This window comes from Aulostomus chinensis, chromosome 6, assembly GCF_037954235.1.
Source record: "Aulostomus chinensis isolate RoL2024-O1b breed Wild chromosome 6, RoL_Achi_v1.0, whole genome shotgun sequence".
In the NCBI taxonomy this organism is placed as follows: domain Eukaryota; kingdom Metazoa; phylum Chordata; class Actinopteri; order Syngnathiformes; family Aulostomidae; genus Aulostomus; species Aulostomus chinensis.
The window spans coordinates 3,091,199-3,113,218 of NC_141325.1; the positions used below are offsets into that span (position 1 = coordinate 3,091,199).

Genomic DNA, 22,020 nt, shown 5'->3' on the forward strand with positions numbered 1-22,020 from the left:
TTTTTTTTTTTTTTACATTTTTTGGTTAAGTAATTTAGAACCTGCTTGAAAAAGTCAGATCATTAACAAAGTCAAACAGATCAATTCTACAATTCTACAATTTCATTTAGCAGACACTTTTGTCCAAAGCGACGTCCAACACAAGCAAGAATTTAGACTTAATTAAGGAAAAGTCCATATCAAGATCAATCCTAGGAAAATTAAGAGCTAATTTTTCATCGTTACTCTGTTGAGGAGACTCTTCCTCTCACGATTGAAGCTCGGTTCAGGTGAAGGATGTATCAGAACACGTGCTATATTTTGAGTCAATCCATACATCTCTGGAAAAAATCGTTTCCGTCAGTACCAGTTAATTTTCTGTTGTTGACCATGGAAGCTTATCCTGCATAGAAAAACGTGTAAAAAAAAAAAAATATATATATATATATATATATATATATAAGTGAGTAGTTAAAAAATGTACTTTTTTTTTAACATGGCAGCGGCTCCTCACCTGCTGAGGACAGCAGTTATCAAGTTGGCAGTAGGAATGTGTTAAAGTCCCACTGACATACCTGGATAAAGCAGCCAGGCACCTTGGTATCTCCAACAGGTACGCGCTTCAATCAGCCTGCGTTCTGCGCATGCTCCGTTGGATACACTCAAAGTTAAACAGGCACCAGAACAGGTAGAGTGTCACGAGGTGAAAACTACAGTGAAACCAGAGAGAAAAAAACTTGATGCGGTTTCAGCGAAAGTTTTTCCCACGTTTTTATAAGTTATTTCAGAACTTTAATCAGCCATCCGAAAGGCTGATAAACCTGTTTTCAAAACAGGGAACCACAAAAATAAAGTGACTTACCAGCAGCTGCCGTGGAACATAGCGCCACCTTGCGTCATGGAGGCCCACGTCATTCACTCATGGGACAACGTCAGCTAAATTAAATACCCGTTCAAACTGGAACCGCAAGTGCATGAAATCTTTAGTCACTATTTGGGCACATTAGTGTCTTTGATGGAGGAAGGCACACTACACCCGCCCTCCGCAGAGCCAAGACCTCCCTGAGGAAGCGAAGCTTAAACATGTTGGGTTCCCCACCATGTCATTTTAGACTAAGAAATGTATTCATCCCTTTGATTTGTGAGGTTTTATTAGACAATGAGCTATAAAGGAAAGGTAACCAAACAAAAGTCTCTTCCGGCTTTTCTAGACATTAAAACTGAGTTGCACTTCAATGTCCGTTTTTAGCAAGTCTGCACTTCGGAAGCCAGAACCAAATATTTTGTGACTAAATTTGTTCATTTAGAACCAATTGGGATTTACAATTAGTAAATTCTTTTTGTGGCAGAACCACTTTGTTGTTTCAGTGATTTCTTTCTGCTTAACTTGAAGATGGTTAACAGTGGAGAGCTCCTGTTTGGGGACCTTCTCGTAGGTTAATAAGCACCTGTCCTTTAGCCCCCTTAGTGGCTACTACAGCGATCGGTCAGGCTTTTTACAAGCCACTACCAGTAAAACTCTGCAGTTTTGCTTGTACAAGAGTAATGTTAAACATGTCTTCAGTTAATTGCATACATGAGTTCCCATGGTAACTCTGTTACTTACTAGAGTTTAGTGTCATGCAGTTATGTTTACTTTCCAGCTCTTCATCCACCAGGGTCTTTAGCCTGGAGACAGTTATGCAACTTTTTAGTGTCAATGACCTTGGACTCTTTAGGGCATTATTGCTGGAGCTTTTTATTGAAAGTGGTTTTCCTTTGCAAGACATTCTGACTGACAGCACCCTTGGCCTGTACAGGCTCCTGGCTGTAGGGAATGTAGTGCCTCATGTAGTGGTCATCATACCAGTGGTCTCTGCCCTCCTCGTAGCTGTTGCTGTAGTCACTGTAGGTGCCTGGAGGATACTGGCCAGTAAGGAACATGTAGTCGTAGCGAGGGTAGAAGCCCCAGTATCCAGGCACTGGACTGGTCTCTGCCACAGGGTGGCTCAGGAAGGCCACGTTAGCGCCAGGGGATGCTGCCTGTGCGGAAGAGGACGGAGCCATGTAGCCTTGGTCCTCATACTCGCTTTCTGAGTCCCCCCTCTCGTAGACCTTGTCCAAGTGGTACAGCTCTCCTCCCTGGAACTGGGGTCCAGGGGGAGGTAGAGCAGGGCTCACGTGTCCTTCAGCTCCTCCAAAAGCAGCACCCTCCTCACCTCCAGCAGAGAGGCTTGGAGGATTTACAGCCCAGTCATAACCTGTGATTGAGACAAGTTAGTCAGATTTAGTGGACAGCAAGTTGGTGGAGATGCTGAAGTCATTGCGTTACCTCCTGGCCCACCAGCGTGGATGGAACCTCCTGGCAGTGTTGAGCCAGCAGGGATCAGAATTGCAGCGCTGCCACCAGATCCTGATGGTGCAGGTCCATAAGAACCAGAGCTGAAAGATGCTCCTACTGGTCTTCTGTTAGCATGACTGGGCTCAGCAAAGCCAGATGAGGATGGACCAACATGAAGGAAGCCTCCTCCAGATGAGGCAGCACCAGAGTCAGAACCTGGTGACAGCTGTAGTGAGTTACACTGAAATACAAGGCTTGTTGGAGGGTGGCTGTAGGTTACCTTTCTTAAGAGGAAGGCAGCATATGTCCTCTACCAGGAAGGCAACAAGCAGAGCCCTGGAAGATAAAAGTAATGCCATGTTCTTTCTCAAAACTTGAAGGCACCAACATGCACCACTACCCTCTACTCACCCTGCAAGCAACTGAGAAGTCAACATGTTGATGTCTGACACTGAAGAGGTGATGACATGAGCAGGGTTTTATACACCAGTCTGACCAATCAGAGCTTAACGAGTTAATCATGAACACCTGCTGGGGAAGGACTCAGGTGAGGGGGATTACTTCAGCATGTTCGACCTCCTTTTGTTTGGACGTAGATCACATTGTGATTGATTGTGATTTAAAAAAAGTTGTATGTTCATTTCAGCGTGATTTTCATTCATGGATGATTTTAATTAATTTTGAGTGGAGTGACTCTCATGGTTGTAGCACACATTGCTCCTCTTTAGCCCCTGTAATGGCTTCCTCTCATTGGTTCACCTGACCTAGACAGGGACAGAATAAATGGGCTCTTTTTCCAGTTGACACGCTGAGATTGCTCGCGCTTTAAGTGGGGAGCCACAAACTGGTGCCCCTCTTCCTGAAGGGGCCCTTGGAGGTTTCCTTTTGGAGGCCCTGAGAGCTACAATTCTACAATTCTACAATTTCATTTAGCAGACGCTTTTGTCCAAAGCGACGTACAACACCAGCAAGAATTCAGACTTCAGGAAAAACCCATAGGAAGCGCAAAAGTGCTTCAGTTGTGATTTGGTCACAGGTATTGCCATCTAGTGGCAGAAGAAGTGTCGCCGCCCCCCCCCCCCTTTTTTTTTGACAAACATACAACATCACACAACACAGTTATTGCTACATAATCACTAAGTGCTGGGTCCACCATTTGGGAACAACAGAAGTGAAGAGTCTGGATAGAGATTTTGAGCAGCACTGGGCTGGAAGCACCAGGCGTCTTTCGCATGCAGAGCGTAGTGGGCGAGAAGGAGAGTAGACCTGGATCAGGGATTCCAGGTAGGCTGGAGCCGTTCTTGTGATTGTTTTGTAAGCCAAGAGAAGTGCCTTGAATTTGATCCTGGCTGCCACTGGAAGCCAGTGAAGAGAAACCAGCAGCGGGGTGACGTGTGCCCTTTTGGGCTGGTTGAAGACCAGACGTTCTGCTGCATTCTGGATCATCTGCAGAGGCTTGAATGAGCCTGCAGGGAGGCCTGCCAGAAGAGAGTTGCAGTAATCAATGCGTGAGATGACAAGAGCCTGAACCAGAAGCTGTGTGGTCTTTTGGGTCAGGAAGGGTCTGATCTTCCTGATGTTGTAGAGGGCATAACGGCAAGACCGAGAAACTGAGGCCACATGAACCTTAAAGATCAGCTGGTCATCAATCATGACACCCAGGTTTCTGGCTGAGTTTGTGGGCACAAGTAGGCTCGAATCAAGTTGGACACTGACCTGAGGCTGAACAGATGGACAAGCTGGAAAGACCATAAGTTCAGTCTTTGAGAGATTCAGTTGAAGGTGGCGTCCTTCACCCATGTGGAGATATCAGCCAGACATGCTGATATACGATCTGAGACCGTTCTGTCATCAGGTGGAAAAGAGAGGAGAAGCTGAGTGTCGTCAGCATAACAGTGGTAGGAGAAGCCATGGGAGGGGATCACTGCACCAAGTGAGGTGGTGTACAGAGAGAAGAGAAGGGGACCAAGCACTGACCCCTGAGGAGCTCCAGTCGATAGGTCATGTGACCTAGACACCTTTCCTCGCCATGACACTCTGAAGGATCTGCCTGTGAGGTAGGACTTGACCCACAACAAGGCAGAACCAGATATGCCGAGCTCAGAGAGTGTGGAGAGGAGATTCTGATGGTTCACCGTGTCGAAGGCAGCAGACAGGTCCAGCAGAAGTAGGACAGAGCACTGACCAGCAGCTCGAGCTTGTCTCAGTAACTCAGTGACTGACAGGAGTGCAGTCTCAGTGGAGTGGTCACACCTGAAGCCAGACTGAAAAGAGTCAAGTAGGTTGTTGTTCCGCATATGTTCAGAGACCTGGTTAAATACTGAGCGCTCCAGTATTTTTTGACAGGAATGGCAGAAGTGATACAGGCCTGTAGTTTTCAACCTTGGCGGGGTTGAGATTAGGCTTTTTGAGCAGTGGGGTGACACGGGCTTGCTTAAAAGTAGCAGGAAAAATGCCAGTTTCCAGGGAGGAATTGACATTGTGTGTGACTGCAGGTTTGATAGTGGGCAAAATGGTCTGCAGGATGCTGGTGGGTATTGGATCGAGAGGACAAGTTGTAGGTTTTGAGCTCAGGAGAAGTCTGGAGACCTCATCTTCGCTCAGAGGAGCAAATGAGAAGAGTGAAGCAGCAGTGGCAGGTTGGTGCTGACTGGACTGGTCAGGCTCAGAGAACTGGTTGCTGATTGCAGCAACCTTTTCAGTAAAAAAGGAGGCAAACATGTCTGAAGTCAGTGCAGTGGAAGGCTGAGCAACTGGAGCAGAAAGCAAGGAGTTAAATGCCATAAACAATTTTCTGGAATCAGAAGTGGCACAGATCTTGTTCTGATAGAAGGCTTTCTTAGCGGACTGTAAGCATGAGGTGAAGGAAGCAAGTTTCTGTTTGTATAAGGACAAGTCAGTAGGTTCTTGGGATTTACGCCACTTTCTTTCTGCTGCCCTGAGTCCAGCTCTTTGTTCTCTCAGAACTTCAGAGAGCCATGGACTTGGTTGTTTTTTTTTGGCTGGTTTGGACACCAGGGGGCAGAGTTTGTCCAGAGAGGAACAGAGTGTTTCTGTAGCCTCATGAACAGAAAGTGAGGGGACGTGCGAGTGGTCAGGCATGACGGAGTTCACCTCATCAGACAGCTGTGCTGCTGTGAGGGACTTCAGGTTTCTGCAGAAGGAAACCGTCTGTGTGGGTGTCTGCAATTGCGGAAAGGCAGCTGCAAATTTGACCAAGAAATGGTCTGACAGGTGGAGTGGGGTAACTGTCACATCTGTTATGGAGCAGTTACGAGTCAGCACCAAGTCAAGGACTTTACCAGCTTTGTGGGTGGGAGGAGAAGGAGCTAGTTTGAGTGCAAAGGAGGAGATGAGTGCCAGGAAGTCGTTTGCCAGAGTTCTGTCAAGGTGAATGTTCATGTCTCCCATGACAATCAGTGGTGTGCCATCATCAGGGATGTCAGAGAGTAACATGTCCATCTCAGAGACAAAGCCATCCAGATTACCCCCTGGTGGGCGGTACAAAACCAGAACATATGCTTTGATGGGAGCAGTGACACTTAAAGCGTGATATTCAAATGTTGTCTTGCTGTTCGACGAACGTAGTGCAGAAAAAGACCAGTTCTCAGGAATGAGCATGCCAGCACCGCCTCCTCGTCCAGTAGAGCGAGGGGTGTGGCTTAGTGTGGCGGACTCAGTGAGTGCAGCTGGGGTAGCTGTGTTTTCTGGGCGGATCCATGTCTCAGTCAGGGGTAGAACCTGAATGTCTGAGAGTTTCATCAGTGAACTGATGAATTCTGTCTTATTGACTGCAGACTGACAGTTCCAAAGACCAAACGTGACCAAGCGTGGGCTGGGACCACTTTCTGGGAGTGCGGACAGGTTTTGCGGATTGCGTTTGCGGTAGACTGTGCGTTTTTTCCGATTGCCAACAATGACCGGGATGTGTGTGAGACACATTGTGCGATAAACTTAAGTCAGACAGGCAGCAGCGGTAGTCGGTGTCCTAGCTCAATGGACTCGCGCAGGTAGACTCGCTGGTCTTTACCTTTTGTGGTCTTTAACGCTTTGTGGGCTGACGCTTGAGCGTCGCTGTGCTGTTAGATACCTGACCACAGTCACAGCTGTTTCCAGCTTGACTAGTTGCGCCTGGCTGAACCGCCCCTGTTAGATTTCACTTGGGAAGAGAGCAATAGAGGGTGTGACCCGCGTCAGCTGACCTCACCTATTGTTGCAGAGAGAAACTGAAACTCCAGTGCCAAGCACCGAACGACCCCCAACACAAAAACAAAACCAAGCAAGTTTCAGCTTACCTAAGATGGCTCAACCCTCTTCTGTCTAAGATTCAGTGCTTGTTTGCTCTGACATGGATCCCCGTCTTTACTTGCAGAGAGACGTCTGGATCTCTTTTGTTTTTCCAAATTCATGATTGGGTGACAACGCATGATGGTTCGCCAGTGTGTTTTCCTTTGTCACTTGAATAGAACTGCTGCATTGTTTCTTTTGACTGCTCTGCTAATTCAATATTTCTAGCTAGAAAAGAGCCTCTTTTGGTGTCCTTGATACGTCACTCTACTCGACGTTCTATGCAAAACCAGACAGAATAATCTGCTAGTCAGACAGTCTAGTAAGCATCTACCAAAAAATGATAGATTTACTGATTAGATCTGGACTTGATTTCTATATTTTAACCATTTGAGCAGGCACTGTATGATGCCCCTTAGGAATGCATTGCAAAAGAGTCAGTATTCATTTATATTTTGTTTCTGCTCCATTAAAACGCTTTCATACGATGAGAGACAATGTTTTAATCCTGCATCTGCAGCAGAATTTTGGCATTTCAAGAAATCCGTTTGTGATGATGTCACACGTGGAGGTTTGTCTGAGCGCTTGTGTGTTAGACAACAATGTTTGGCAGTTGTTGTTTTTTTTTTGTCACTAATGTTGTGACTTGTGGGTTGACATGAATCTGAACTCGTCAAATTATTCACCTGGACTTGGCGACACTATATCATGAAGTACCAGATGATGTAACCCTCTTTCTTTTTTTTGGGGGGGGGGGTGGTAACCAGGGCAACCCTATGATTCCATGGTGACAGATGTTTGTGAAAGACAAGGATCAGGGGGCAGGTGTCAACTTGACTCAAAATGTTGTCCTCCTGGTTCTGAGTTATTAACACTGATGGTCGGCATGTGTATACACATAAGTACATGTATTCATATATATAAATGTGTGCGTTAGTTTGGTCGTTATTATCAGTTAAGTCTGCCAATCAGAATGGAATTATTGCTCAAATAAGTCAAATCATTGACAATCATTTCCATCAGTACCAGTTGATTTTCTGTTGTTGACCATGGAAGCTTGTCCTGCATAGATTGGCCATTTGTTTCCGCTTCTACATCAGAAAAACGTAGTGTGCTGGACGCCAACTTAAATCAGCGTCAAAGAGTCATGGGCTGATTATTAGGCTCTGGAAACCAGTGAAATGCTTGTCATTCCATCCCCTGCTTGTCAAACCTCCATCTACAAGTCATTCTTGAAAGAAACCATGGAGCCAGATGATTGCACGAGATCTTTATTTCACGCGTTTCTGTTCATTATCCTGCTTTTCAGGAGCGTATGATCTCAGGTAGTGGTCGCTGGCCCTCAGCTCCTCTGAAGCCAACATCTCCTCACCCCTGGATTGGCCCGTCAGGTCCCATCATGTCTTCTAATAGAGAAACAAAGAACTGAAAATAAGGATCAACGGTTCTCCAAAAGCAGAAAAAATGTCCAGGAGCAAATATGAAAACATGAGCATCCACCTAGAACTCTGTCATCGCGATATAGCTTGAACATTGGCACAGGGTGATGGACTGGCCCCCTAGAGGGCGGATCGTCGTTGGGTGTAGGACCAGAGTTTGAGTTCCTGGCACCGTACGGAGCACCGTGGTAAGAATCTGAGAATAAGAAACCTTCATTAAAGAGTTGACTTCTTTTATTTTTAGCACAATATTTACTTGTGGAGGAAGGTGAGAGTTGACCTTGTGCCATAAATGGGCAGGTTATAGTCACAATCAGGAGGGTGACCAGCAAAGTCCTGTGAGTTTAAAGAAGAAAAATATATACATACAAATATACATATATACATATATGTATATATGTATATTTAGCCATACAATGTAAAATAAATTAAAAAAAAAACTTTAACCACGACAGCGGCTTCTCACCTGCTGAGGAGAGCAGTCATCATGTTGACAGCTGGCAGTAGGAATGTGTTGAAGTCCCACTGACACACCTGAAGCAAAGCAGCCGGAGCCCCACCAGGTACGTGGGTTCTGCTCATGCGCCGTTGGAGCCTCTGTGAAAGTTAAACAGAGACGCGTCAGGGAGTGTGTGTCATCAGGGTGGGCAAATTTACAGTGAAAACGGAGAGAGAGTAAAAAAAAAAAAGTAAACTGTTTCAGCAAAAGGAGGGTTTTTTTTTTTTTTTTTTACATTTTTTGGTTAAGTAATTTAGAACCTGCTTGAAAAAGTCAGATCATTAACAAAGTCAAACAGATCAATTCTACAATTCTACAATTTCATTTAGCAGACACTTTTGTCCAAAGTGACGTCCAACACAAGCAAGAATTTAGACTTAATTAAGGAAAAGTCCATATCAAGATCAATCCTAGGAAAATTAAGAGCTAATTTTTCATCGTTACTCTGTTGAGGAGACTCTTCCTCTCATGATTGAATCTCGGTTCAGGTGAAGGATGTATCAGAACACGTGCTATATTTTGAGTCAATCCATACATCTCTGGAAAAAATCGTTTCCGTCAGTACCAGTTAATTTTCTGTTGTTGACCATGGAAGCTTATCCTGCATAGGAAAAAACGTGTAAAAAATATTTATATATATATATGTGTGTGTGTGTGTGTGTTTAGTTAAAAAATGTAAAATTTTTTATTTTTAAAAACTTGACAGCGGCTTCTCACCTGCTGAGGAGAGCAGTTATCAAGTAGGCAGCTTGCAGTAGGAATGTGTTGAAGTCCCACTGACACACCTGAAGTAAAGCAGCCGGGCACCTTGGTCAAACCTCCATCTACAAGTCATTCTTGAAAGAAACCCGGAGCCAGATGATTGCACGAGATCTTTATTTCACGTGTCTCTGTTCATTATCCTGCTTTTCAGGAGCGTATGATCTCAGGTAGTGGTCGCTGGCCCTCAGCTCCTCTGAAGCCAACATCTCCTCACCCCTGGATTGGCCCGTCAGGTCCCATCATGTCTTCTAATAGAGAAACAAAGAACTGAAAATAAGGATCAACGGTTCTCCAAAAGCAGAAAAAAATGTCCAGTAGCAAATATGAAAACATGAGCATCCACCTAGAACTCTGTCATCGCGATATATCGGTCTTGGCACAGGCTCATCGACTGGCCCCCCAGAGGATGCATCTTCATCGGGTTGAGGACCACCGTAATGTATATATCTCATTAAAAAATGTACAATTTTTTTTTTCAACATGACAGCGGCTTCTCACCTACTGAGGAGAGCAGTTATCAAGTTGGCAGCTGGCAGTAGGAATGTGTTGAAGTCCGTCTGACACACCTGAAGTAAAGCAGCCGGGCACCTTGGTATCTCCAACAGGTACGCGCTTCAATCAGCCTGCGTTCTGCGCATGCTCAATTGGATACACTGAAAGTTAAACAGGCACCAGAACAGGTAGAGAGTCACGAGGGCGGACAAAAACTATGGTTAAAACAGAGAGAAAAAACGATGCTGTTTCAGCTAAAGGAGTTTTTCCCCACGTTTTTATAAGTTATTTCAGAACTTTAATCAGCCATCCGAAAGGCTGATAAACCTGTTTTCAAAACAGGGAACCACAAAAATAAAGTGACTTACCAGCAGCTGCCGTGGAACATAGCGCCACCTTGCGTCATGGAGGCCCGCGTCATTCACTCATGGGACAACGTCAGCTAAATTAAATACCCGTTCAAACTGGAACCGCGAGTGCATGAAATCTTTACTGTCACTATTTGGGCACATTAGTGTCTTTGACGGAGGAAGGCGCACCACACCCGCCCTCCGCAGAGCCAAGACCTCCCCGAGGAAGCAAAGCTGAAACATGTCGGGTTCCCCACTTAGTCTTTTTAGACTAAGAAATGTATTCATCCCTTTAGTTTTGTAGAGTTGTGAATTTTCATGAGCCAATGAGCTTTAAAGTAAAGGTAACCACACATGAAAATCTCAGCTTTGAACAACAATCTCTTCCTCCTTTTCTAGACATTAAAACTGAGTTGCACTTCAATGTCAGGTTTTTGTTTTTTTTTTAAACAAGACTTCAATTTGGAAGCCAGAACCAAATATTTTGTGACTTAATCCATTAATTGAGAATTTAATTGACTGGGGTTTATAGTTTTGTTCAACACTTGGTAAATTCCTTTTCCAGCAGAACCACTTTGTCACTTCAATGATTTTTTCTGGTCAATGGTAAGCTCGTTTACAGGGAGAGCCCCTGTTCAGGGGGAGCTTCTCGTAGGTTTATGTGAAGCACCCGTCCTTTAGCCCCCCACTGGCGTCAGGCTTTTTACAAGTCACTACCAGTGAAGCTCTTTAGTTTTGCTTGTACAAAAGTTAAACATGTCTGTTCATTAGTTAATTGCGTACATGAGTTCCCATGGTAACCACCTTACTGGAGTTTAGGTGTCATGCAGTTTTGTGTACTGTCCAGCTCTTCATCCACCAGGGTCTTTAGCCTGGAGAAAGTTAAGCAACTTGTTAGTGTCAATGACCTTGGACTCTTTAGGGCATTATTGCTGGAGCTTTTTATTGAAAGTGGTTTTCCTCTGCAAGACATTCTGACTGACAGCACCCTTGGCCTGTACAGGCTCCTGGCTGTAGGGAATGTAGTGCCTCATACCAGTGGTCTGGAACTTGCAACATTTTAGGTGGGCTAACCAAACTGCAAAGACATACCCTTCACACCTACGGGCAATTTAGAGTCTGGATTAACCTGGTCCCCTCTGGATTGTGAGAGGAAGCCGGAGTACCAAAGAGAACCCACACAGGAACACCCCGTGATGGAGCCGAAGGGCCAAGCTGTACTCCACCCAAGTAGGTGGATTATGCAGGAGTTTCAGATTCTGTACCAAAATGGCTACTCTCCAGTGGTCTGTAAAAGCCAAAGAGTCTTTCCACATTTAAGCTGTGGCTCACAGAAATGCCCCTTCACCTGAACATTAGAGCGTTCTACTTCAAAGTCAGAATACATCTCTTCCACATTATGACAGCAATTTGTCATACACTCACAGATGAGGGCTTTGTAACATTTACCCTGCTGCAGTTTGTGCAACATTCACACCTGAGGAATAACTGACTCGGTTTCTTTTGGTTTTCTAAGTCTGTATTTTTAATCAAGCAGTGTCATGTCTTCCTGGGTTGTGATCAGTTATTTGGGTAGCATGGTGCCATTCCAGACTGGGACACCAAATGAGCCACTCGTGAAAGTCTCTGCACTAAGTTGGAATCAAGACTGTGCTTCTTTGTTAAAGATAGCTAAGACACCAGGTTCATGTTTAAGCTTTATTGTAGGCACCCTTGGCCTGTACAGGCTCCTGGCTGTAGGGAATGTAGTGCCTCATGTAGTGGTCATCGTACCAGTGGTCTCTGCCCTCCTCGTAGCTGTTGCTGTAGTCACTGTAGGTGCCTGGAGGATACTGGCCAGTAAGGAACATGTAGTCGTAGCGAGGGTAGAAGCCCCAGTATCCATGCACTGGACTGGTCTCTGCCACAGGGTGGCTCAGGAAGGCCACGTTAGCGCCAGGGGATGCTGCCTGTGCGGAAGACGGAGCCATGTAGCCTTGGTCCTCATACTCGCTTTCTGAGTCGCCGCGCTCGTAGACCTTGTCCAAGTGGTACAGCTCTCCTCCCTGGAACTGGGGTCCAGGGGGAGGTAGAGCAGGGCTCACGTGTCCTTCAGCTCCCCCAAAACCAGCACCCTCCTCACCTCCAGCAGAGAGGCTTGGAGGATTTACAGCCCAGTCATAACCTGTGATTGAGACAAGTTAGTCAGATTTAGTGGACAGCAAGTTGGTGGAGATGCTGAAGTCATTGAGTTACCTCCTGGTCCACCAGTGTGGATGGAACCTCCTGGCAGTGTTGAGCCAGCAGGGATCAGAATTGCAGCGCTGCCACCAGATCCTGATGGTGCAGGTCCATAAGAACCAGAGCTGAAAGATGCTCCTACTGGTCTTCTGTTAGCATGACTGGGCTCAGCGAAGCCAGACGAGGATGGACCAACATGAAGGAAGCCTCCTCCAGATGATGACGCACCAGAGTCAGAACCTGGTGACAGCTGTAGTGAGTTACACTGAAATACAAGGCTTGTTGGAGGGTGGCTGTAGGTTACCTTTCTTAAGAGGAAGGCAGCATATATCGTCCACCAGGAAGGCAATGAGCAGAGCCCTGGAAGATAAAAGTAATGCCGTGTTCTTTCTCAAACATGAAGGCACCAACATGCATGACTGCCCTCTACTCACCCTGCAAGAAACTGAGAAGTCAACATGTTGATGTCTGACACTGAAGAAGTGATGACATGAGCAGGGTTTTATACACCAGTCTGACCAATCAGAGCTTAACGAGTTAATCATGAACACCTGCTGGGGAAGGACTCAGGTGAGGGAGCTCATCACTCCTCAAACTCCAGCAATTTAGTTGAAAATATTTAATATTTAATAACAGTTATTCAGCGCTCTTCACCTTTTATTAGAAAAAAAAGGTGTTGATATAACAGGAAAATCACTGGTCAAAAACCAGTTTTTGCTCATTTACTCTCTTGAATGAAGCTCAAGCATGGTTAACGACTATACTTCTCATTACTTATACAGTTTTCCCCTCTGAGGCTGATTGTAATGACCTCGTGATGTCACTTCAAGTTTGAGCAAAACCTGGGATTCTGTGTGTCTCCTCACTGTCCCGCTCCCTCCCTGTATCTTGCTCATTCTTTGTACTCTCATCCTTTAGGGAATTTCTGTCTTGCTTTTTCACTTTCTCTGTCTCTCAATTGCTCAGTCCAACAAACATGCACACGCACTCTCTCTCTCTCTCCCTCTCTCTCTTTCACTCACACACACACACACAATCACACACACACACACACACACACACACACACACACACACACACACACACACACACACACACACACACCCTCATCGGAGTGCACTCCCAGGTGGTGAGTGGTTCCTGGGAGCCAGGACAACAATGTCCCTGGAGTCTGACTCTGTCACCTCTTCTTACTCTGCCTCCCTGTCTCTACTGTGGTTTGTCACCGGCTCTCTCATCCTTTTGTCCCAGAATAATGTCCTCCTCTTCTTCTTCTTCTTCTTCTTCTTCAGCCAAATAAGCAGATATGCTCATAGAATAACAAGCACTTCTGTTGAAGGAGTTACTCAAATTCTCACCTTCTGTCAACCCCACAAGGCTTTGAGTGAAAGGTACATGAGTGGGAGAAAATCAGGACACCAGATTTCCTTGCTATTGCCTCTTCAAGTGCACCGGAGAGACTGAGGCTGAGGTGGCTTAACTCTCTAACTGTGAACCATAGATCAAAGAGGAAGAAGAAGAAAAGGAGGCAGACACGCACCCCAAATTGAAAAGAGAGAGAATGAGATTGTGAGTGAAAGCTCAGGGAGGGAGGAGATGGAGGTTTAGTGGCTGTGGGTATTCAAAGCACAGTGTTGAGAGAGAGAGAGAGAGAGAGAGAGAGTGACTTGCTGAACAGGGTTGGGCTGCTTTGTTTTTCTGTCCTTTCTCAGATCACTTTGTGATCTCCTTATCATTTATTCTGTCTTGAAATCCTTTCCACCCGGATCTCAACACCCTCCTCCTCTTTTCTGCCTCCCGCTCCCGCTCTCTCTCTCCTCTCTCTCTCTCTCTCCCCCTCTCCCTCTCCATGTCTCTCCCACCGCGTGAGAAGGGAAACTGCATCAACGGCCGAGCCACAGTGATAGCACATGCAACAGGGTGCAGACAGCACCCTCTGTTTCGCTGCCTCTCCTCACTGGCTTCCATACCTTCAAGAGGAAGACTGCAAGAGAGAAAAGAGCGCAGGAGTGCAGCCGAGCAGGTTGAGAAGAGTTATCCCACTCTGTTGGATCAAGAGATCTGACAGGAAAAAGTTAAAGAAGCAGGTGGAAGGAGGTGCTTGCAAAAGATCGAAGCGAAGTAAAATCTGGTCAACTGGACGTAAGTTTATCTTGAAGACGTTTCACCTCTCATCCGAGAGGCTTCTTCAGTTCTAGTGAAGAGTGTGGAAACTCCAGCTTATAAACCTATGTGGGAGTGGTCAGTGCTATTGTGGTGGAAACGACCCTCCCGAGATTCACCTGGCCTCTCCAAACGACAGTCGTTGTGCGGTGTCAGGGAGTTTCAGGGGTGGTCGTTAGGGGGTTTCACCGACCACTCAGATGCTAATGGGCTGTGCTGGCATCAGCCGTTCCACATGGGTCTTTCAGCTGAACTCTTTGGGGAAGCTTTGAAAGGACTTGGTTGTAAATAGGTGAAAGGAAATGTCGCAGTCCACCTCCTCTGTTCAACGATGGTTTCTCTATCCTGACGTGGATGGCTTCTTTAACTCCTCTTTCAAACCATCTGTCCTCTCTGTCGAGAATTTGGACATGGTCGTCCTGGAAGGAGTGGCTTTCCTCCTTGAGGTGGAGGAAAACCGCTGAGTCCTGTCCTCCAGAGTTGGCTCTTCTATGTTGAGGTGCTTGCAGCATTTTCTGGACTTAAAGAGAGAGGAGACCTGCAAAGACTGAGCCAATCAGACCAGTTGAGCTGGCAGCAGAGTTTAGAAGTAGGTGAAGATGCCACCTGTGGCACCAGTCTGATCGAAGAACAGTGTCCTTGACTCACCGTGGCCGCCACCTCTCCTTGACCACATTTTCACACCGATGGCTTCCAAGAAGAAGTGGGCTGAGCGGAGGGAGTTGCGCAGGGATCGTCCCTTCTCCACACGGGATGATTCGTCAGCTGCATCCGGGACATCTGGACCAGGTCGCCAAACCACTAGGGGGCGTTTCTCAGAGTCGTGGAAGAGGCTCAGCTCCAGAGGGGGGTCCACTAAGAGGGGGGCGCTCAACTCTCAGCAGCCACCGGTAAGATGTTTTGAGAGTACACAGGCCGCCTCTCCATGCCTCCCCAAAGATTAATCAATGAGTTGGGTACTGGAGGGAAAGGCCACTGTCATGATTGCACTTTGCCTGGTTGATCGTGAAACAATGTGGCATTACAAGGTAGACTGCCTGAAGGAATCTGGAACAAACTTCTTGATCTTACTAGATTATTCACTCGATGATGCTTGACATACATATCTGGAAGGCATTTAGCATTACAAGTAAGTCTTCAAGCTTCAAGTTACCCCTGAACCCAGGTACTGCTGTTTGAATGTGTGTATTCAGACTCCAGTTAAAGTGCACTTATGTGTAATTTATGAAGTTATTCAAATTGCAATGCTGTGAGATGTTTTTTTGTGAGACTTTTGAGAAACGTGTGGTGCTCACAGATGCTAGCCACCTGCTGCTGGACCACTTGACCAGCCCGTCTGAAACCAACAGCACTTTGTTGATATTTAATGCAAAAAAAAATGATTCAAACTATGAAATGACCTATATTACCTCCCAGTCATAACCGGAGTTAACAACACAAAGGGCTGTAAGATGAGATAGCATTAACTGAAGATGCACACCATTTGCAATTGAATTGTCTTTTAAAAGACAACTGATAATTTAATGTACGTTTAATGGACAGTAAGTGGGGTGTTACCATCTCTAGAGATTATTGCATTTACAAAACATACTCTGGTCTAAGTAATGGGGCTAATGTCTGCCTGTTGGTTTGCCTCAGCAGCCTGCTATCATCAAGTCACTGGCAACAGTGTTTTGCCAAATGCAGTTTTCATAGCAATTATGGCTTCATCAGAGGTGCTGTCATTCCCAGTGAATATAAGAATCTTGCAGAGAATTGTCTTGCGCTAATAAATGTGACATTAATTGAATATAAATAGAACCACTGACAGCTTGGATGCTAACAAGGTATAATTTCTCCAGGGACAATATAACGTATGGTGCAAAACGGAAGTGGTACTGTAGTAGCAGCAGTAGCCAAGTAGTCTTAGAGCACTGTCAAATGGAGGAGAGGAATAATTTCACCACTGGAAAGGAAAGCTTGTTCTATTTGTTAATTTTCACTTCATGAGCACAGTGTAGCATCGTGAAGAAACAAGCCCTCAGAAATTTACAAATGACACAGACGTAGGACCTGAGAAAACGAGATGTAGCATAGATTTGCAATACTCTTTGAGGGGGAAGTGACCAAAAATTGAGAGCGTTCCACAGTTTTTGGCCTGGCCAAAGAAAAAGTGTGGCCCCCTTCATACCTGAAATGACTCTCAGATGGAAAACAACAACATATCACAACCTGGAAAGACAGCGGTGATATAAATGCTTATTCAGGTATTCTGGAGCCAGCCTGTTCACGGCTTTAGAACTTTTTTTTTTTTTCAATTCAACCTAATGTTTGAGTAACGATTCTTTCGATTTACCGAACAAACCCGCCGCTGCATTTTGCACCAGTTGAATGTGTGAAAGTGTGAACCGACTGAAAATGCAGCTATTCATCAATAAATACAAGCAATGTACTGCGAATAGAATAGAGCTAAGCACAAATCCTTGTGGTACACCATACAGTCCGAAAAAGCATTTAAGTCCAACATGTCATTGATGAATCACACACAAATCTGTGAATAAGCCCCCAGGGACTTGTCTTTCATTTTTCACCACTATCGTCAAGTACATGGTCCGATTGGCAGCACTGAAACTTCTCTGGGATGTGGATCTGATGGATCACGGGTTCTACACACTATTTTTTGAAATGTAGAACTTTATTGGTACTTTTTGATGACCAATTACAGGTGGTTGCTTGCTGGGACTCATCAAGGACCATCTCACTGATCGGGGGGAGGGGGGGGGGGGGGGTATTTGGCCCCGATATGGGAGCTGGGAGATGTGTGGTAGACTGAGATATGCCGGTTTGAGCTCCATCTCTGGTTTTGTGGTAGTGCTCTGGTAAGCAATGCTGTCTTGTACTGCACTGCACCGCAGTCTCGGAGGAAATGTTCTCTTCAGCAACACTTACTCTGAGGTAATGGTGTTGTCAGCCAGCTTCATCTCAGATGTGACTGAGGAATTCAAAGATTTTGGTATTAAAATCTCAATCGGTTAATCAGGATACCCTCTTTTTTTTTAATGTGTGTTTGTGCTTCAGCTACACTGTGCGTGAATGTGTCTGTGTTTGTGCACCCAAAAAGAAGCTAAGCCTCGTCCTCCTGAGACCTGTGTTGCTTGGATATGAAGCACGGAACGATGCCGCCACTGCTCGTCTCAAATCATTAGTCACTTTGAGTCATTAGTCTATATAATAGCCAGGTGGTTCTGTTTATGTGTGTTAGTGAGCGAAGGAGTGAATGTGTGTCATCGGAATGTGATGCAGAATTACTCCAGAAGTGCTTTGAGAACGTGTTGATAGTGCTGAATGACTGAAGAAGTGAATGGGAGGAGATTTAAGGGGAAAGCGGTCTCATTTTCTTGAAATCTTAAAGTACTGTTGGAGTGTGTGTCTGCTCTTGCCAGATGAATCAAAAAGCATACACACAGTGAACAAAGAAAATATTGTGTGACGATTATCAGATTATTTGATGCTTTTAATTGTGCGGGAATTAAAGATTAGGTGTAATGATTTGTGATACCATTTTCTTTTTTTCTGGAGCCAAATGAATTCAGGCAGAATGGATTTAAGGGGATTTATTTCACAGAATTGAAACTGGCAGAATTGACTGGTTTTTGGCTGGATGTGGGTGAGGCCCGTCTTTAGAGTCTGGTGGAGACAAGTGGAGAAGAGCAATGCAGATTTTTGATGGATAGCAAGAATTCCTGGACACAGTAAAACAGGTAAGTATACTCAAAGGACAAAAACAGACATGCTGAGCAGCCGTGATCTACTCTGCCATGCTAGTAAGATGATAATGTGGTGATGAGTGGATGAAAAGCTGGGGTTCTTCTATTGTGAAGTGATTGGAGATAATGAGGAGGTGTGTCGAGGCAGCAGAGAACAGGAGAGAGCCCCACCCACGCCATCCGAGAACAAACACAAACGCAGAAAGAGACACAAGGGTGACAGGCTAAACAGAACACACACACAAGGAAGAAAAGAGGACAACTAGAAGGCAAGACAAGCTGGGACAGAACCTGGACCGTCCTGATGCCCCACCAGGATTGTCAGGAGGCAGGCGGTGAATTCTACAGATTAAAAAGCGGATGAGGTGATGCTACGGGAGACCCAGCACAACTCTTCCAGATCATAATCCTCCCTATCAACCAGATACTTGACCATGGCCCTTGAGCGTCTCTCCTTAATCGCCCTGGTGAAGGCCAGGTGGTCGTCAATGATCCAGGGGTTGAAGGAGGAAAGGAAGAAGGTTGCAGGTGGTTGAAAAAATAAAAAAGTTTGGAGGAAAACATGGAATGTTTCACTGTTGATGTCTCTGTCAAATTCGGCTTGTGGTGGGGTAGATTTGCAGGACTCCACCTGCAGGAGTAGCACTAAGGAGCCTCTGAGAATCACTACTCTGAGATTCTCATCCTGTCTGTGAGAGGAAACCCATTTTGGGTGCTTCTTCCTAACTCCTTTGGTCATGTCCTAAAGCTTGTGACTGTAGGTGGGGCTTGAAGCCTGAAGGTGTTAGCGTTTATTTGTCTCTTACCAGAGAAGTGGTCCTCCCACATTTCGGGTATTGTTTTGTCAATAATCTTTATTTTCTTAAATTCTAGTCTATCTGATATTTGTGTATGGCATCGGACCTGCCGCTTGACTGCTGAACAGCCAGATGCTTCCCTCTGGTGTGGCAGGGCGTCAGAAGCAATCCTGAATATTGGACCTGGATTCATCAGGTGGACCGAATCAGGAATCCTGAGAGGTTATGATATTCCTCAGTGACTGCTGGGAACCTCAGCAACAGTTTGCCTGTAGAGTCATCAGATGAACCCAAAGGGGAATGACATGTCAGTGTTGAATCCGGCTGATATTTATTTTATGGTATAGGTTCTACATGCTGCAGTTGTTCTGTTGAGTGTGAATCAAATTTTCCTCTAAAGTTGGGTGCTGCACACAGTGACTGATGTGTGTTGTAAAGCCACACAGCCCTTGATGTATGCGAGTCTTGTCAGGGAAGAACAACTGTGTGGTATTGCTTGTGTCTCAGTTTGTGGTGTGAGTGTTAAATTACTGCCACGTGAATGCCCTGCAGATCCACCATCTGTGGACCGCGGCCGCCGTCTGCTCGGCCCAGCTCAAGAAATCCCTCGCGCCTTTTATTACAAGACGAAAAATGTTGTCGCGTGTGTGTCTTTGACTGCATGTCTGTGTTTTCACATGTCATGGGGACTCTCCCCTGCAGAAAATGGCGATTTGAGATGAGGTGGTGGTGGCAAAGTCCTTGCAGCTGATACCATCACCCTGATCCAGTTTGGCAGTAATGAGCCTCATCTCTTGTCACAGTGGAACCACGGTAGTCTTGAAAACAGACATTTTGCACTCTGTGATCACCCCTGGCACCAGAGCCTGACTTCAAACGCTCCCCTGGCCCATTTATCTGCTTTCCCCAGCGCTCTTGAGTTGCTCTGATGAGGTTCACTGGCTGCCTCATGTTATGAAACTGAAATGACCAATCATGTCATGAACTTCAAATTATTTTGAAAACTTTATGATATAATTGTAGTCTTGTCATCTCATTAGTCATACAGCGTAGAATATGATTCTAATCAGGTATCAAAAAATGTCTGTATTTTCTGATCTATTTTAATTCTCCATCTATTTTCTACTTCTTATCCTGTTAAGGGGGGTGGGGGTGGAGCCTATCCCAGCAGCCTTCCCCCTGGACAGGTCACCAGTCCATGGCAGGGCCAACACATAGAGACAGACAACCATTGGCTCTCCCAGCCACGCCTACGGTCAGTTTAGAGTCTGGATTAACCTGGTCCCTCTTGATGTCTTTGGACTGTGGAGGAAGCTGGAGTACCAGAGAGAACCCAGCAGGAACAGGGAGAACATGCAGACTCACCCAGAAAGACCCCGTGCTCCAGCCGGGCTCCAACCCTCAAATTTCTTACTGAGAGGCAACAGCGCTAAACACTGCACTGACTATTTTAATTCTCATAAAGTTAAACAAGAAGATTAATAACATGATTTACATAAATCCTTGTAGTTGAAACATTGAATGAAAAGCTGTAATCGGAGGCATTGGCTTTTGCAATTTAGGCAAAAATGCACCTGTGCAACTTGTGAGGGGTGTTTTTTTTTTTCCCCCACACATCAATCATGTATTTTCTATACTTCTTGGAAGTTTGGCTAATTTGGAAATAAGTGACAACAAACTGCAAACAGCTCTTTAATGGAAACACAACAGCCGCATGGGCCGTCAGTCAAACGAAGACATCCATGAACAAGCAGGAGGCTGAATGATCAGGACCAGACGTTAACAATGAGAGAAAGCGTCTTGCAGTAATCGTTACAGCGCAAATAGCATGACGAAAGACACTGGATTTGTTTATCTTTAAAATATATCCACTTGGTGTTTTTCCTTTTCCGTTACTAAATGTTTTGTCTTATATTTGCTAATGGCTTCAAACCCATCTTAAATTGCATTCCCATGAAAATGACGTAACAATTATACATTTTTTTCCAAAACAACATGCTCTGCTTCCCATCTACAGGTATGCACAGTATGAATTTGCATCCTGGATTGTTCAGGGCTTTTTGTTGTTGTTGTTGTTTGTTTGTTTGTTTGTTTGTTTTTCAAAAAAGAGCTTTTTTTGTTGTTGGAAATTTGATCATTTTCCTATCTGGCTCTGCTGTTCCCAGGAGAGATCAACTGAAAAAGTGTGAATGCTTGTTTTGGATTCTCATTACTATACACTCAAGTGTGAGATTACTTCTATGAGGCAGAGGTCGGAAAGAAGCAAAGTTAGTTCCTATGGAAACAATACACAGCTCAACGCTTCGTGGAATGCTTTTTGATCAAAGATTAGTGGCTCACGCAATCTTCATTGTGTTCTCTGAATCATCAGAAGAAATCAGGCATTTATATACTGACTAATTCAGTTTACATGCTGTCCGAACAAACAAACCTAGATGATTTCTGTGCAGTCTTTCTGTACGTCTCTTCCTCATCTTGTTGTCTGGATATTTGCAGATATTAATAATTTTCTGCTCCAACTTTCCCATCAACTAATTTGTTTCCATTTATCTTTGTCAGTTTATCTTGCTGCGATCTACGTTGATGGATGGGTTACGAGTTGCGTATCTCATCTCCACTCATTTCTAGAGGAAATTAAACAACCTTGAGCTTGCAATAATTAAATATGTCTTCACAGTGCTCCAGGACATGTCTTGTTGTGGTAGGCTTTCAAGAATGTGGGCTCGATGATTAAAATAATTGATTTTTAGTTTGTGCCTGGCCCAGGAAATGCTGGCTACACGGTCCAGTGTTGTCACTAATGACTTGTTCAAAGCAACGTGCAACTGTGCTTTCATCCGTCTTCATGCAGAATCAGGTTGCACCTTCTCTATAACACACACTTTGGCAGCCGTGTTTTCATGCAGAGATCCACAGGCAGTGTCTTTTGTCGGCACGCAGGATGTAACAGCACGGTTCTCTTGCAA

At 45.2% G+C, this 22,020-nt stretch overlaps 3 protein-coding genes across 5 annotated transcripts in view; 1 reads left to right on the forward strand and 2 right to left on the reverse strand.

The window, feature by feature from the left end:
- The window catches only part of trpm3 (transient receptor potential cation channel, subfamily M, member 3), a 167,442-nt gene that overhangs the window by 15,287 nt on the left and 130,135 nt on the right, over nt 1-22,020 (forward strand). For 2 of the 3 annotated variants that reach the window (XM_086205868.1, XM_086205865.1), the window contains exons 1-2: nt 14,378-14,445; nt 15,011-15,401. The exons of the other annotated variant lie outside the window; for it this stretch is intronic. In XM_086205868.1, coding sequence (XP_086061994.1) covers nt 15,198-15,401 — 204 coding nt within the window. In that variant the 5' untranslated portion in view covers nt 14,378-14,445; nt 15,011-15,197. Of the gene's footprint in view, nt 1-14,377; nt 14,446-15,010; nt 15,402-22,020 lie in introns of those variants that run through there. 3 annotated transcript variants of the gene reach the window in all.
- On the reverse strand, nt 1,693-2,744 carry LOC147259728 (uncharacterized). Its single transcript, XM_086205870.1, has 4 exons — nt 2,711-2,744; nt 2,580-2,635; nt 2,291-2,515; nt 1,693-2,219 (listed from the first exon to the last, which is right to left on the reverse strand). The coding sequence occupies exons 1-4, from the start codon at nt 2,734-2,736 to the stop codon at nt 1,702-1,704; spliced, it is 825 nt and encodes a 274-aa protein (XP_086061996.1). The 5' UTR covers nt 2,737-2,744; the 3' UTR covers nt 1,693-1,701.
- LOC147259729 (uncharacterized) lies at nt 11,813-12,848 on the reverse strand. Its single transcript, XM_086205261.1, has 4 exons — nt 12,783-12,848; nt 12,653-12,708; nt 12,364-12,588; nt 11,813-12,292 (listed from the first exon to the last, which is right to left on the reverse strand). Exons 1-4 carry the CDS (start codon nt 12,806-12,808, stop codon nt 11,820-11,822), a joined length of 780 nt encoding a protein of 259 aa, XP_086061387.1. The 5' UTR covers nt 12,809-12,848; the 3' UTR covers nt 11,813-11,819.

Excerpts from the sequence above, each read along its gene's own strand:
- LOC147259729 (XM_086205261.1), bottom strand. The coding sequence starts at position 12,808 with ATGTTGACTTCTCAGTTTCTTGCAGG. Across the intron at positions 12,589-12,652 it reads CTGCCTTCCTCTTAAGAAAG|GTTCTGACTCTGGTGCGTCA; the intron begins GTAACCTACAGC and ends AGCTGTCACCAG. Across the intron at positions 12,293-12,363 it reads CCACACTGGTGGACCAGGAG|GTTATGACTGGGCTGTAAAT; the intron begins GTAACTCAATGA and ends TCTCAATCACAG.
- LOC147259728 (XM_086205870.1), bottom strand. The coding sequence starts at position 2,736 with ATGTTGACTTCTCAGTTGCTTGCAGG. Across the intron at positions 2,516-2,579 it reads CTGCCTTCCTCTTAAGAAAG|GTTCTGACTCTGGTGCTGCC; the intron begins GTAACCTACAGC and ends AGCTGTCACCAG. Across the intron at positions 2,220-2,290 it reads CCACGCTGGTGGGCCAGGAG|GTTATGACTGGGCTGTAAAT; the intron begins GTAACGCAATGA and ends TCTCAATCACAG.